Source organism: Balaenoptera physalus (genome assembly GCF_965194825.1).
Source record: "Balaenoptera physalus genome assembly, chromosome: 3".
NCBI lineage: Eukaryota > Metazoa > Chordata > Mammalia > Artiodactyla > Balaenopteridae > Balaenoptera > Balaenoptera physalus.
Window position 1 is genome coordinate 124278960 of NC_138890.1, and position 14335 is coordinate 124293294.

The 14335-nt window shown below is 39.6% G+C and overlaps 1 protein-coding gene across 12 annotated transcripts in view; it reads right to left on the minus strand.

Moving 5' to 3' along the window:
* Positions 1–14335, minus strand: part of MAST4 (microtubule associated serine/threonine kinase family member 4) — a 562656-nt gene that overhangs the window by 208139 nt on the left and 340182 nt on the right. Inside the window, exon 1 of one of the 12 annotated variants that reach the window (XM_082457031.1) lies at positions 1590–5570. The exons of the other annotated variants lie outside the window; for them this stretch is intronic. Coding sequence (XP_082313157.1) covers positions 1590–1735 — 146 coding nt within the window. The 5' untranslated portion in view covers positions 1736–5570. Of the gene's footprint in view, positions 1–1589; positions 5571–14335 lie in introns of those variants that run through there. 12 annotated transcript variants of the gene reach the window in all.

Consider the following 14335-nt stretch of genomic DNA (forward strand, 5'->3'; position numbering starts at 1 on the left):
TTATCTTCTAGCCATACACACCATTTCTACAATGTGCCACACTCTCTCACCTCCTTGCCTTTGTTTTATTCTTTGTCTGGTTTTGTTCTTTACAACCATCTCTCCCCATTGAAACCCCCCATTTTTCATGGTTCAGCTCCAATATCACCAGTTCTAGAAACATCTCTTCCCAAAAACAGTTTTCAGAACCTCTGCACTACCACATCATTTACTCTGAGTCTCTCTTCTCCACTACTGATAACACCTTTATTTCGAATAGCCTATTGTCTTTGGGAAGGAAAAAGAAGAGGAAATGTGAGCATTTAATAAAGTCATGTTACACTGAAGAAAAAAGTTCAGAAGACAGTCCAATTACTTGTGGTTGGATTACCAAAAATAGACACGTTACAAGAGTGATGGGATTCTCTGGATTGTCAGAAAACTCTTCCTATGCTTTAGGATCTATTATATTCAGGGGGTGCTTTATAAAAGCTATTAGTGGAACCGTCATGTTGAAAGTCACTTTTAAAATAATAAATATAATCCCATCGGCAGAAGAGTAGAACCAAAGTTCAAAGTCGTTCGTTCATTTTCCTAGTCAATTCTTCAGATTTTGGTTCAGTCTTATTTTAGAAAAATGAGCGAAACAAATTTGTTAAGTTGTCCCACTGATATGTAAGCATAAAGCTTGTAAGTTAGTACTTTTAAGGAACTGGTCATGCATGGCGAGTTTTTCATTCATTTGCATATATGAAATAAAAAGTATTCATTAATGAAAAAGTCATTTAAATCACTGTTTCCATCAACTGAGAGTTTGCGTCTACTTTCTCCTTTAGGATTAAAAAAGGGTGAGGGGAAGCTGGATACTCTGTATTTTTTCTGGTTAGATACAGGGAGACCAACTCTACCCACAGACACTAAATTCACGAAAATCCTAATAGAGCGTATGTACTATACATACAATAGTAACAGCATTTTCTCTTATGTACTCTTGTAACAAACTAGGCTAAAATGCAAATATAGTTCCTTGACGATATTTCTCTAGGGAACAGAGAAGAATGAATTTATATCAGCTTATGAGTGAGAGGGTGGGGTATGTAACTGGGAATTCTAAAAAAGATTTTAAAATACTAATGCTTTTAGACAATTCAAGTACTTTGTCCTGTAAATAACAGGATATAAAATAATTTGTGGCAACAGATATGATACTCCAACGTGAATTAGAAAATGTTTCTTAGAAATTGTCCTAAACGGTATCATTATAAAAGATGGATCAAAATTCATGAAATTCAGTGCAGACCATTTCCTAAAGAAAGCCACACGTAATACACACACAGGAATCAAACAAAGGACTAATCACTGGACACTAAGGAAACATTAGTAAGATAGACTCAATGGGACAAGCATAGTACATTTTCTCAGTGTTCCTGTAAGTCATCAAGTAAGCAGCTCAACAAGTTTCCTTACTTTATGTTAACACTAAGAAAACAGTTAAGAAAAAACTGTTTATTGCGTATTGTGGTCCAAAGTGCTACAAATACTCGTGGTGGGATCTGGGGGAAGGGAAGGGAAGACAAGGCAGCCCCGGGCAGGCACTGGAGCGCGCTTACCTCCAGAAGTGAAAAGCGAAGAGAGGACTACAGGGACTGCCTGGGCTGGATGGGGTTGGACTCAGGCTCCTTGGGGTGAGACTGAAAGTTAAAAGAATGTCATTCCAAGTGGGAGAAAGGATGGCAGTAAAAATAGCACAGCTCATTGAAGGGACTGTGTTCCCTTTAGGCGAGAATGTTCACGGCATGCCTATCAGTACCACTAGGTAATCATCTAATCACGTGCCCCTTTTTAGCTCTAAAACAGAGAACAGGCACAATGCTTCCTGCTGAAATTTACATGCTCAAAACTACCGCTGCCATTTTTATTTGTGCCTTTTCTTTGTCACAGAGCAACTTGGCAGATATGTTCAACATGTGATTTTTTGCAAAGTCAAGCCAGTGCTGTTTTTTATATTGAGTATATTCTATTTCTGATTAAGAACCAATGGTGAATCTGTAGCAGAACTATAGGGAAGTAGTTATCAGAACAGAAATGAAAATTCAGGTTAAATACTGTAGTTTTTAAAAAGCAAAGCAACAAACATTTCCATATTTTTAAGTGCTTTGCAGTGAAAAATATCCAACAACATTTTGTCTAATTCTCATGGTAAAAAGTGTTCTTATGCTTATATTCATAATAAGTAACTTCAAAATTTCTCACATATGGTTATAAAGTGTTTTACTCTCCAAAGAGGTTTTTTCAAGTTCATCTATCAACGGACCATTATAATTCCTACTCCCAACAACCCATCCAAACCACCAAGCATATTCACCAGCCAACTCTCAAATATTCAGTATGGGGTGGTGAGCTTACAGTCCCTTTATCTTTTTTCCTTTTGGCCTCCTGGCTCTTCTCTTTTAGGGAGGAAAGGAAACAAATTTGTCAGATATCTTACTTGCAACAATTTTGCCAACAGATCTATCAAAATATGAAGTTAATACTAGTCAATTTCTAATTATTTTCACATGGCAAAATCAAAATAAGAATTAGCCAAGTGTTCTAGTACCAACTCTTAGACTGAAGTGAGCCCTGGAAACTCCTGCTATATTGCAATGAGTTTCTTAACACTCTTCTGCCTCTCCTTTGGTCCATGACTCTACATCGTAACCACATTTTCTTACCTTAGGCAAAGAGGTCTTGGAACTGAGCTGCATATTGGCTAATTCAAGCTGGTTGTGCCCTTCACTGAACAGAGAAGTGGCAACAGTGGCTAGAATCAGATTTAGGCTTCCCAAATTCTTAATGCCATCCTTGTTTCCCATTATGTGGATAATTGAGACTTGGCTGTATTTGTTTTAAACCAAAATGTAAATCATTGCTCACAATGCTCCAATTTGTTTAATAAAATGTTTTAATAGAGTAACGTTTTATATCTGTTTTATATCTTCTAAAACCATTCTCTGGTTTGGTACCAGTACTCGGTAAACTAAGGAATTGGTTTCCTTATACATTCAGAGCACGTTCAAAAAGCTGCTGCTCTTAAGCATACTGTACTCTAACTTAGCAGCTCATTGGAAAGCCCTCCTGAATGCCCACTGATACAGCCATCATTTGGTCTAAGTACAGTCTTATCTGTTCCTTCTGGTCCTAAAATAGGCACGCAAAGGCACTGAAGCCACTCCATGCCTCCAAACTGAGATACGTTATCACGTGTGCTATGAAGTATCTGTGAACCTAATTCTATACTAAAATTGAAAAAAGGAAGAAAAAAAAAAAGACCCAGTTTCTCAGAAATCGGAAATCCATGCACAGGCTATCTACACGTCAGAAATTTCTGAATAAATTAATAATCCATTAGTTTCTGAAATACTTATATATTTGCTGTCTCACATCCAGGATTCCACCTTCTGAAATAGGAATCAGAAACTGCCTCATGTTATTGATAAATCAGATGGAAAATTCTGAATTGCCTCTACAGAGTATAAAATATGCTACTGTAAGAGTCTGTGCTGCAGTACCTATGGAATAAACTCTCCTGAAGAAAAACAGAAATATCTCATGAGAGAACATCCAAAAGCTGTTCTGCAGAGTTAGTCTGTTAAAAGGTCCCCAAATAAATAAAATTATATACACTAAATGTGCTCTTAATAAAATCAATGATAAGACTTTCCATTATAACCATTCTCTGCAGTGTCAAGAAACTGAATTTACTCAAAGACTGCAGAATTAGCTTTCTCCATGAATGAATGTAAAATCAGCTATGTCTACCTAAGAGTAGTTTTACATTTCAAGGTAAACAAAACGTTCAAAGTGAATTTCATGCTCACACGACAATGACATGGAAGAGTGATACTCTAATTCTACTGTCCCAAGCTCCTCAGGTAAAGGATAAGCTATTTCAGATGCACAGTAACATGTACCAGGGTAGAGCCTAGACTGAGGGGGTGTGGCCTGGGATGAAAACAAAATGCACGGAACCCCCTGTGTTGAGCTGACCTTTATGTCCTGCATCATCATAAAATTTGTGGCATACCTCAGTCTTTCAAATTATAGATGGAACAATGAATACAACTGAGTTTGTATTTTACAGAGTAACTTTGAAGCATCTCCTGTTAATGTGGACGAGATACCAAAAAAGAAAGAAAAGGTGTAATGTGAAATGGTATATACCAAGGCCAAAGAAGACAACAAGGAAGCAGCACAATCAGAAATAGAGGTCAAAGTGAAGCTGGGGGTTAAAGCTAAGTTCCTGGGCCTGGCACACAGAGCCAAGGGCATCTGAGCTGTGCATTTCCAGAATGCTAGAGAGATGAGGGTTAAGTAGAAAAATTCACGCATGCCACTAAAATATTCCACATAGGTGAGGAAGGCTGAATGCCAGCGTGGAGATGGGGACAAAACAGTAGGCAATGGGTAAATACTCTTTGCATCTCTATTATATTAAAAGCCACATCTAGCAAGAAGGTTGTAGGAGCCCTCTAACTTTTGTAAGTGAGCACTTGTCAGTAAAAAATCAGTGTATAATTTTAGAGCAAGAACTGATTGAGAAAGTGCTCACATCACTTCAGAAATGTCATGTTTTTATTCACTTATTAACCAAGGAAACAGTTTCCCTTGTATGACGCATCTACAGGGTTCAAGAGGAAGAGTTGCTCCTCAGAACTGGGTACAGGTCTCCCCTGCAGTCTCCTCCTGGAAGGAGTCCAGTATGAGATGATTTGGGTTGCACAGATTTCAATGAAAATGTAATTTTATATCTGTACTGCAAGTTAGAAGACATATTTATATTTTTCTAGCAGATTTCTATTGTACTGTTTATTATTTTAAGTGTGCCAGCACAGACTAACTCATAGCTGCTGCATCTTTGACAAACAGATTTAAAATAAAAATTTGCTGACACTTCCTTCATCACAGATGTTTAACTTCGTCACAAATTATGTGGGCATTTTACGTGGTTGCATCAAATCAAAAGGCAGTCAGATGCGTTAATGGGTTAAAAAAAAAACAACAACAAAAAACCAGCTAAGCAAACACAGAGCTCAACTAGGTAAACACACTGCATGCGGTGGCTGGAGACTCTGCAGAGAGGATGCAAAATGTACTACAGTTCATTACTATTCTGTTGCACAGATAAAACATGGATCACATCTAATGAGTGTCACAAATAACCCTTCTTTTGCACTCTTATCCATTGTAATGTCTTCTGTTATTCAAGACAGACAGAGGCCCTTCTTTAGAACAAGGCAGCATGGGGATAAACAAACAGTAAGAGAGAAGAAAAAAAAAAGACAGACACACCACAGGCCTGCTGATACATTCTTTCACAATGAGCTGTTAAGATGTTTCCAGCACTGAGGTTTAGTAACTTTAAATATGCAGCAGCTCTCTTCCTCTGACTGCAACGCAAAATGCTGGGTCTGGGCTTCCACATCAGCTGAAATCAAATGCCATACATTTAAGACATGTTCCTTCCAGCTCACACTGCAGTGCTCTGAGGCTGTCAGTACAAACAAATGCTAAATAGCTATTGGTCGCAGGAAAGCGAGTGCCATGCAGAAAGCATTAAAATATTAAAGAGAGACAATACTTACTCCAAGGTCAGCCCCGGAATCTGTAGCCTTTCCCGCTGGGCTTTCATGGTTGTTCTATGTTACCACACTCTATTGTAACCATGACACATATTCTCTGCTAGCGTCCCAGTGATGACAGAGAGCCGAAACGAACCTCTAGAAAGGGCTGGACTAACAGTCTCTCGAGGGGGAGGGGAATCCTGCAAGTTTGGGTCCTTCCACCTCCGGTCGTAATCAAGGGATGTCAGCCGCCTTCCTCAGGTTAACGGCAGTGCACACTGCACTGATTTCGTTAAGGGAATGAGGCTTTCGGCTCTGCATATCAAGTAATTGGTTTCTGGTTGTTTTTTTTTTGTTTTTTTTTAAGAAAGTCGCTCCTCTCACAGACCCAGTTTTCACCTCAGTGAAATGAAAAGTCCTTTTCACCATGCAGACTGGAAAAAATAATAACAAAGCAACAGTATCATACTTGTAAAAGAGTTTATCTCCGCAAACCTCAACTATTCCCCGCCTCCCGGGGCTGCTCCTGAATAGAATGTGGCCGCCCTGAGGAAGTTCTGCTTATTCTTTCCTTGGTGGAGTTAACAAAATCAGTCATGTTCCACAAGAAAGACACGGGGATCGGTGCCCAATGAAAATAAATAGATTTTTTTTCTATATATGGCAATCATCAGAAAGAGGAATAAACTAACTGCTTTAATTTGGGGGAAGTTGAACTCTGCTGTGAGGCAAAGACTTGTGTGAACAGGCAAAACCCTACGGTGGGAAAATACCAACTGGATACACAAGAGATTGGAGCTTGTATTTTTATTTTGGAAAGCTGATTTTTAAGAACGTCACAGTGATACATACATACGTTAACGAGCAATCAAATACAAATAAGGAAAGGGAGAACATATATTCTGGAAGACTGAAAGTTTCATCCTGTATTTATTCAACGAACACAATTTTTCACAGTATTCATAACTTGGGACTCAGTGTACTTCCACTGTCGTGTATGAAGAACGTATCTGACTCACTTCCTCTAATGCATTTTAAAATGTTTTAAAATTTGGCAACCACTGGTTTGTTGAGAAGAAATACTAGAACAAATTAGGATTTTATTTTAGCAAGATTTCTCATTTTCAAGCACTGCAAGCCTACCCACACATAGCCAAGCTGTGGTGAAACAACTGTGTTCAAGTGGTTACATTTTAAAGGCCATGAAGTCAAACTCCATCTTTTCACAGATGACAAAGCTGAGGGCGCACAGTTGGTGGCAGTGCCGGAATTAGATTCGGGTGTGTTTACTCCTGTCCCAGGGGCTGTCATATGCAGGGATGCCGTGTGCAGCTGTTCAGGTTGTGCCCTGCACAAGGGTGCTGGGCAGGGAGGGAAGTCAGGGCTGAAATCCAGCCTGCTTCCCACTTTGCCAAGCCTGCTTCCCACTTTGCCAAGCCTGCACCAATGCTCTGTGCTGCTTCCACCCTATTATTTCTCATTTTCACAAAGTCACCCTCAGCTCTGCACCATCTAGAGGGTCACCTGTTTCTAAACCTACAAAGGTGCCTGTGGGCCAGAGGAGGTTCACGTGATCTTCCCATACCCTTTCTCTATATCCTAACCTGCCAATTTGCTCTGGGGCATCTGTTAATGTTACTTCTCCTTCTGTGTGAGCTCACAAAACTAACCAACCCTCCTCCCTGTTAGAGGCAACAAATCCACACCGGGAACACAGTCATTGGTTAGTGACCATAGGGAGGCAGACAGAATGTAAACAAATATCTGTAATTAGCATACAAGCAGAACAACAAGAAATAATAAAGACACAATGGCATACAAAAGAGGAGGGATCATCTTTGCTCCCCATTCTACCCTTCCCCCCCAAATAAGCTTCTTTGCTAAAATACCCAGAATCTCACCATTCTTTCACCCAAATCACAGATGATCCAAAATATACCACGTCCTGACTAGATTACTGTAATTTCCTTCTAACTGGACTCTCTACTTCTTCCCTGCTACCCTCCTACCCTTTGTTGGCCACACAAACTCCAAAATGATCATTTCCACAATATATCACTCCTCCGCTCAAAATCTTCCACTAGCTTCCCTCTTATTCCAAATAAAAGCCAAAAATCTAGCAAACTTGGCCAAAAAAATGGGACAACTGAGCATCAATAGGATTGACAATAGCAATATATTAAAATGTATCCAAAGTTTGAAATCATGAGTTCAAGAAGATGAGATAGGGAGGAAAAAAGGAAGGAAGGAAGCCAGCCAGCCAGCCAGCCAGGGTCACCTTTGGAGGATGCTGGAAAACTACCCAATTAATTTTGAAAACTGGTAAAGGAAAAAAAGCAAGCAGTTATCCTGCTTTCCCTATAAATTCCACCTCATAGATGGGAAATGATTCTCTTCATAGACATATTCCAAGTGGTAAATAAAGAAGGGGTGACAAAATGAGATTATCACCATCTTTCAAACCCTAAGCAATCAACAGATCTCGGTCATAACCAACAATGACTGCTGACATCACAAAGAGACAGTTGGGTATTACGTGCTGCTTGATGCAACACCTATGAAGTAGTTTCACCAAAAAAAGCCACATCACCCCGGACACAACCAAGCCTCTACTTCAAAATATCATTTTATAGGAAATATAGTGACAAAGGAACATGTTAATACCACAGAAACACGATCAGCAAAAGCTAGACTGTGAAAGCCAGAACAAATGATCTGATTTCTTAAACATTTTCAAAGCAGGAGGGAAAAAAAAAAAAAAGATGGAAAGAGAACCTCAACATTAAAAAAGACTTAAGAGATATATTGACTAATTACAACATAAAAACTATTTTTGGAGTCCTGATATCAAACACATAATCAAACATTTAGAAAATAATCAGTATAATAGACATATACACACAAACACACAAATACATACACACACACTGGGTATTTGTTAATAGTAATCAATTATTTTTAAGAATAACATTGGGATCAGGATCATTTTTAATTCCTTACCTTCCAGAGATGCACCCCAAAATATTCACAGATAAAATAATATGTCTAGGCTTTGCTTCAAATCAATCTGGAGAGGGATTATAAGATATATTGGGTTGGTCAAAAAGTTCGGGTTTTTCCACAGGTTTTTTTCCCGAACTTTTTGGCCAACCCAATAATATATATAAAAGAAAACTATCCCTGAGTTACTATTTAGTAAGCCTGGGTGACAGGTAGATAGGGGGTTCATTATACTCTTCCGTCTAGTACATGTTTGAAATTTTCTGTAATAAAAAATTGAAGAAGAGTTCTTACCAGGCCTGAAAAGCTCCGTGTGACATGAACAGGCCCACCTTCCTGGCCTCTTCCCCTACAACTCCCGCTCTCACTCCTGGCTGTTCTTCACATACACCAAGCACACTCCTACCCCAGGGCTTTTGCATTTACTGCTTCCTCTGCCTGAAACTCTTTTCCCCTGAGGCATCCAAACGTCCTCCCTATGTGAAATTGCAAGCCTTCCCCACACCTAGCGTTTCCTTATCATCCTAATGTCTTTCTCTCCTCAGCACTTATCATCATTGGACATATTTTATATTCATTTTTTGATTATCTGTCTTTCCCTATGAGAGGAGGCTCCTAGAAGGTAACTGGGTCGTTTGTATCTCCAGTGCCAAGAATAGCTCACACAGGTATCCAATACCTATCTGCTGAAACATGAATAAATGTCCCTCCCTATACTGCTGCAACCACCAACCAAAGAGACTTACCCTCCTTTTTCTTATAATTATAGATCTCCACAGCGTTAGATAACTTAAGTGCCAGAGCCATGACCTCAGAGAGTGGCCTCCAAGAAACTGGAAGATCAGGACATGTTCAGATACCACATGAAGACCCAGAAGGGCCCCCACTGGCTGGAAGGCACACACCAAGGAGCAGCTGCTCACATGTGCGTGCAGAGAAAACCAAGGTCACACTAGACTAGGGGGCTGCGTTTTGACGGGAGATGAGTATTTGGGGAAGACACTGGTTTAAACTACTCTGGCATCACTAAGAAGACATGCACACTGGCTGCAGCTAAGCAGCCTTCTCTTCTTACGTACGGGAAAGGAAACCACGCAGCCACATTAATGGCGGCAATACATATGGGTTTTGAACAAATCCAGTGGCATGGCTTAAGGCAGGGTTCTTCTACGTATTAGCTAGAGTAGTAGTTCTCACCTAGGGCTGGCAGTGTTTGGAGACATTTTTGGTTGTCACACCTGGGCAGAGGCCAGGGACGTTGCTGAGCAGCCCGCAATGCACGAGACAGCCCCACAACGAAGAATTACCCAACCCCAAATCAACAGTGCTGCTCTATGGACTCCCCTGGTGGCGCAGTGGCTAAGAATCCGCCTGCCAATGCAGGGGACACGGGTTCGAGCCCTGGTCCGGGAAGATCCCACATGCTGCAGAGCAACTAAGCCCGTGCGCCACAGCTACTGAGCCTGCGCTCTAGAGCCCGCGAGCCACAACTACTGAGCCCACGCGCCTAGAGCCCGTGCTCTGCAACAAGCCACCTCAATGAGAAGCCACAGCAATGAAGAGTAGCCCCTGTTCGCCACAACTAGAGGAAGCCCGCGTGCAGCAACGAAGACCCAACGCAGCCAAAAATAAATAAATAAAATAAATAAACTTTAAAAAAAACGAATGAAAAATTGCAAAACCTCTACTAAAAAAACAAACAAACAAACAGTGCTGCTCTAGGAATCCTGCTGTAAAGGCAAGCGTCAATTTCTGCAGGACCCTCAGCATCATTAACCAGTTTCAAACATTTTGGTTCTCATTTCACTGCATTCAGCTTAGGGGGAAAAAAAAAGAGCAGTCTTATTGTTTCACTTCTCAGTCGATATTTCGTCTCTCAGCAATATTACTAACCTAAGCGTAGGCAATGCTCTGTCCTGTTTTCAGGGGGAAGGGCTCTGTCCTGTTTTCAGGGGGAAGGGCTTTTTACAACCAGAGCCCCAGAAGTATCTGTAATCACAGAAACCTAATTACCAGGGTCTCTATGCCACACCCAAGCAGTAACCTAGATACGGAAATCTGCAAAGCAAGACATCCCAAACTACAGCCAAATGAGCTCCACCGTGATTCCGAGGCCATGGATAAAGGGGTGTCTCACACGTCTGGCCGGGTACATTGACCTGAGGTACATAGGCAGACAGGATTTACACATAGGGTTTGACTTCTTAGATGAAATTCAAGAGGCAGATCTCCCCAATCCAATATTTTCTGATATTTTGTCTCTCTAGGTTCAAGAAAGATACAAAACCTTAAGGCAAGAGTGAAAATGAGTATCACCCTGCCTGAATGTTCAATTATTTATATATTCTTAAAAGGTGAGCATGGTTGAGGAAAATGTTCAAAAAAGTTGTGTATGTGTGTGTGTGTGTGTCTGTTCTCTTCTTTTACAACTCACATAACCCAATAATAGTTAGACCATATTATTAACATTTTCACTCTCTCAATAGCTGATATAATTCATAATCACGTTACTGTATACCTGAAACATTGCAAATCAACTATACTGCAAAAAAAATTTTTTTTAATAAAAACAAAATTTTATTTAGCAGTCCCTGTTCTAGGTATGAGAGATACAGCAGTGAATGAGATGGAAAGAGCCATCTGTGGAGTCCATTTGAGTTGGGGAAACTAAATAAAGACATAACTAAGATCACTTCTGATAAGGACGGGTATTGTGTAGGGGCCACCACAGGTGATATGACCATCAGTGACTCAGGGAGTAGACAGTGCTTTTAGATCGGGACCAGGAGGACTCAGTGATGTGCAAGCTTCATTTGCAGAATGAAAAGGAACCAGCTCATGAAGAGTCGGGAAGAAAGTACCACAGACAGAGGGCACAGCAACTGCAAAGTCTCTGAAGCTGGGACAGGCTGGCTCATTTAATGGCCTTAAAGAAAGTCATGTGTCTGATTGTAGTAATGCAACAAACATTTGTTAAGCATTTATATAAGGCATGGCATTGTGTGGGATGTAAGGATGAATCATATAAAAGTTTGATCCTTAAGGATTTTATCATTTAGCAAAACAGGAAGAAGGATAGAATAAAAGTTAAAGGAGGAATCAGTTTTATGTTCTATATGCCATGGAGATAAAGAACCAGGTTTCGATTTTAGCGATATCTTTAATAACGGGTATTGGTTGTTCAAGCAGGCCTTTTTGAGAAGCCAGTTAATGACCTCTAAGGATTGTCCATCACTTCATAAAGCAGGTAACATGAGGCTGTCCATGGGTGTTCATTCATTGAAGGACATATCTCAACTGCTTCCTATGGGCAAGACATTAGAGAAGCACGATGACTAAGATAGGACCCCTCCTAGTGGGGCATGATGAGGAAAGATCAGGGCAGAAGCATCTTCTACTCTTTCTCCCCTCCCTGTCTCCTGCTCTCTCCTGTTCCTCTTCCTTCCCCAAACAAAATGAGATCCTTTCTCGACAGAGAAGGCTTATCACCATCATCTACATAGTTTGCTAAAGATAGCTTAAGACATATAAGGTACCAAATTAACCACCGGTACACTTTTTCTCAAGAAAGTACTGGGGGATACACTAAACAATGAAGTAAACCATTTAAGAGAAATGCATAAGATCAAGGAAAGGACAGTGCATGGAGAGAAGTGAAGGGAATGACCAGGATGAGCGTAGTGATGGTAAAAGGAAATCCCAAGAAAACAGCCTTGCAGCAAACCTACAGAGCACACAGACCGGTCTGCAACAGAAAGATGGAGGTGTCCATCGATGGATAAACCAAATATGATATACACATGAAATGGAACGTTATTCAGCCTGAAAAGGGAAGGACATTTTGACATATGTTGTAACATGGGTGAAACTTGAAGATATGTTAAGTGACATAAGCCAGCCTCAAAAGGATAAATATTATATAATTCCACTTATATGAGGTACCTAGAAGAGTCAGATTCCTAGAGACAGAAAGTAGAATGGTGGTTGCCAGGGCTTGGGGCAGGGGAGAATGGGGAGTTAGTGTTTAATGGGTATGGAATTTCAGTCTGGAAAGATGAAAAGGTTCTGTGGAGGTAAGGTGGTGATAGTTGCAGAGCAATGCGAAGGCACTTAATGCCACAGAACAGTACACTTAAAAACATGGTAAATTTTGTTATGTGTATTTTACAATTAAAAAGAAAAAGAAAAGAAAAAAAATGTATACCTATCCTATCCTATCTACTTATAGGAAGTTCAAAATCAGGCCAAACCAATCTATACTTTTAGAAGTCAAGATAGCGGTTATGGAGGTAGTGACAGGAAGTATGAAGGGGGCTCCTGAGGGACAAATAATTTTCTGTTTCTTGACCTCACTGCTGGTTATATCGATATACACAGTTTGTAAAAATTCCTCAAACTTGTGAATCTGGGGATTCCTCTAAGTCTCAAGCTGCATCTCTCATAAAAGCAAAGAATCTATTTTAGAGGTTTTACAGCTTTCTCACACACTTCTCAAATATACTCCCTCTTTTTAAAAACTTATTTATACTCTACATCATTCCATGCAGGATTTGGGGCAACATATAAGAATACACACATACACTACTCACTATTTGTTAAATTAATAAATGAAGCAAAGTAAAAAAGCAAAAGTACACACACATACACAAAGGTAAAAGTACATTAAGTCAGAACCAAAGAAAATAGAAAACTAGAAAACGGAATACAGGGACAAATCCACAGGAAAATACAAACCCAAATATTCAGAAAATACAGAATGCTAAAGTAAAGGGGCAAATTTTATGGGGGTATCTGGGACCAAAATAACTAATTATTCACTCAACATTATACAGTTAGTAAGTTGGATTTTTCTGACCCCAACTACTTTGCTCTTTTTTATTAAAGTACACTACACTTTTCCAGATCATAAAGTATAAGCATTGACATTTACTTGACAAAATGATTCCAGGAGCATTTTTCTAGGTAAGATATTCAACATACTTAATTCACCAAAAATTGATTTTCAGTAGCATTTTGGAAAACATATTGCATAAGATCAGATATATTCTGGATACATAACCCAAAAGGTAAGCTAGTAAACTCTATTTTTGGACAGGTAAACTGTCAAAAATGGCCAACAAACAAAAATTAAATTAAATGACACAGGGCCTGGGAAAAAGCTTCACAAACTACAAAGCACTTTCTAGAGGTGATAACCGATAAAAGACCTCTTCTGTCTCCACACTCAGCAACACCATAGTTATCTCCTGTTTGGATAGATTATCAGGGGCAAAGACTATATAGCACCATCCTTACTATTTTCTATTTTTGTTAACTGCTGACCCATTAACAGCCACACCATCATCTTTCACGAGCTCAACCCACATTAGCAGAGTTCCTCATTAGAGAAAGGCCCTCTTCGATAGGTTATCCTAATGATGTCTAATTTTTTAATATATTTAAAATTTTTTTTGCACTGTGAATTACACAATTAAGGCATTTTCCACAGTTGAAGCTATGTGAAAATTTTTATAAATAATAGATGCAACATCTATAGAGACCTAAAACGGTAACGTGAAGATTGACAAATGAAAGAAAAACCTTATCTTTTAAATAAGAGGGGGAGAATGGTAAATTCAAAACAGTTAAAAGAAAGAAGGAAAAATTCAGAAGATCATCAGTGAATTTTAAACATAAAGGGCCATATGCAATAGTTAAGCTCTTTTAGGGAAATGTCATCATTAACATGTATGGACACCCCAGGTTTTGAAACC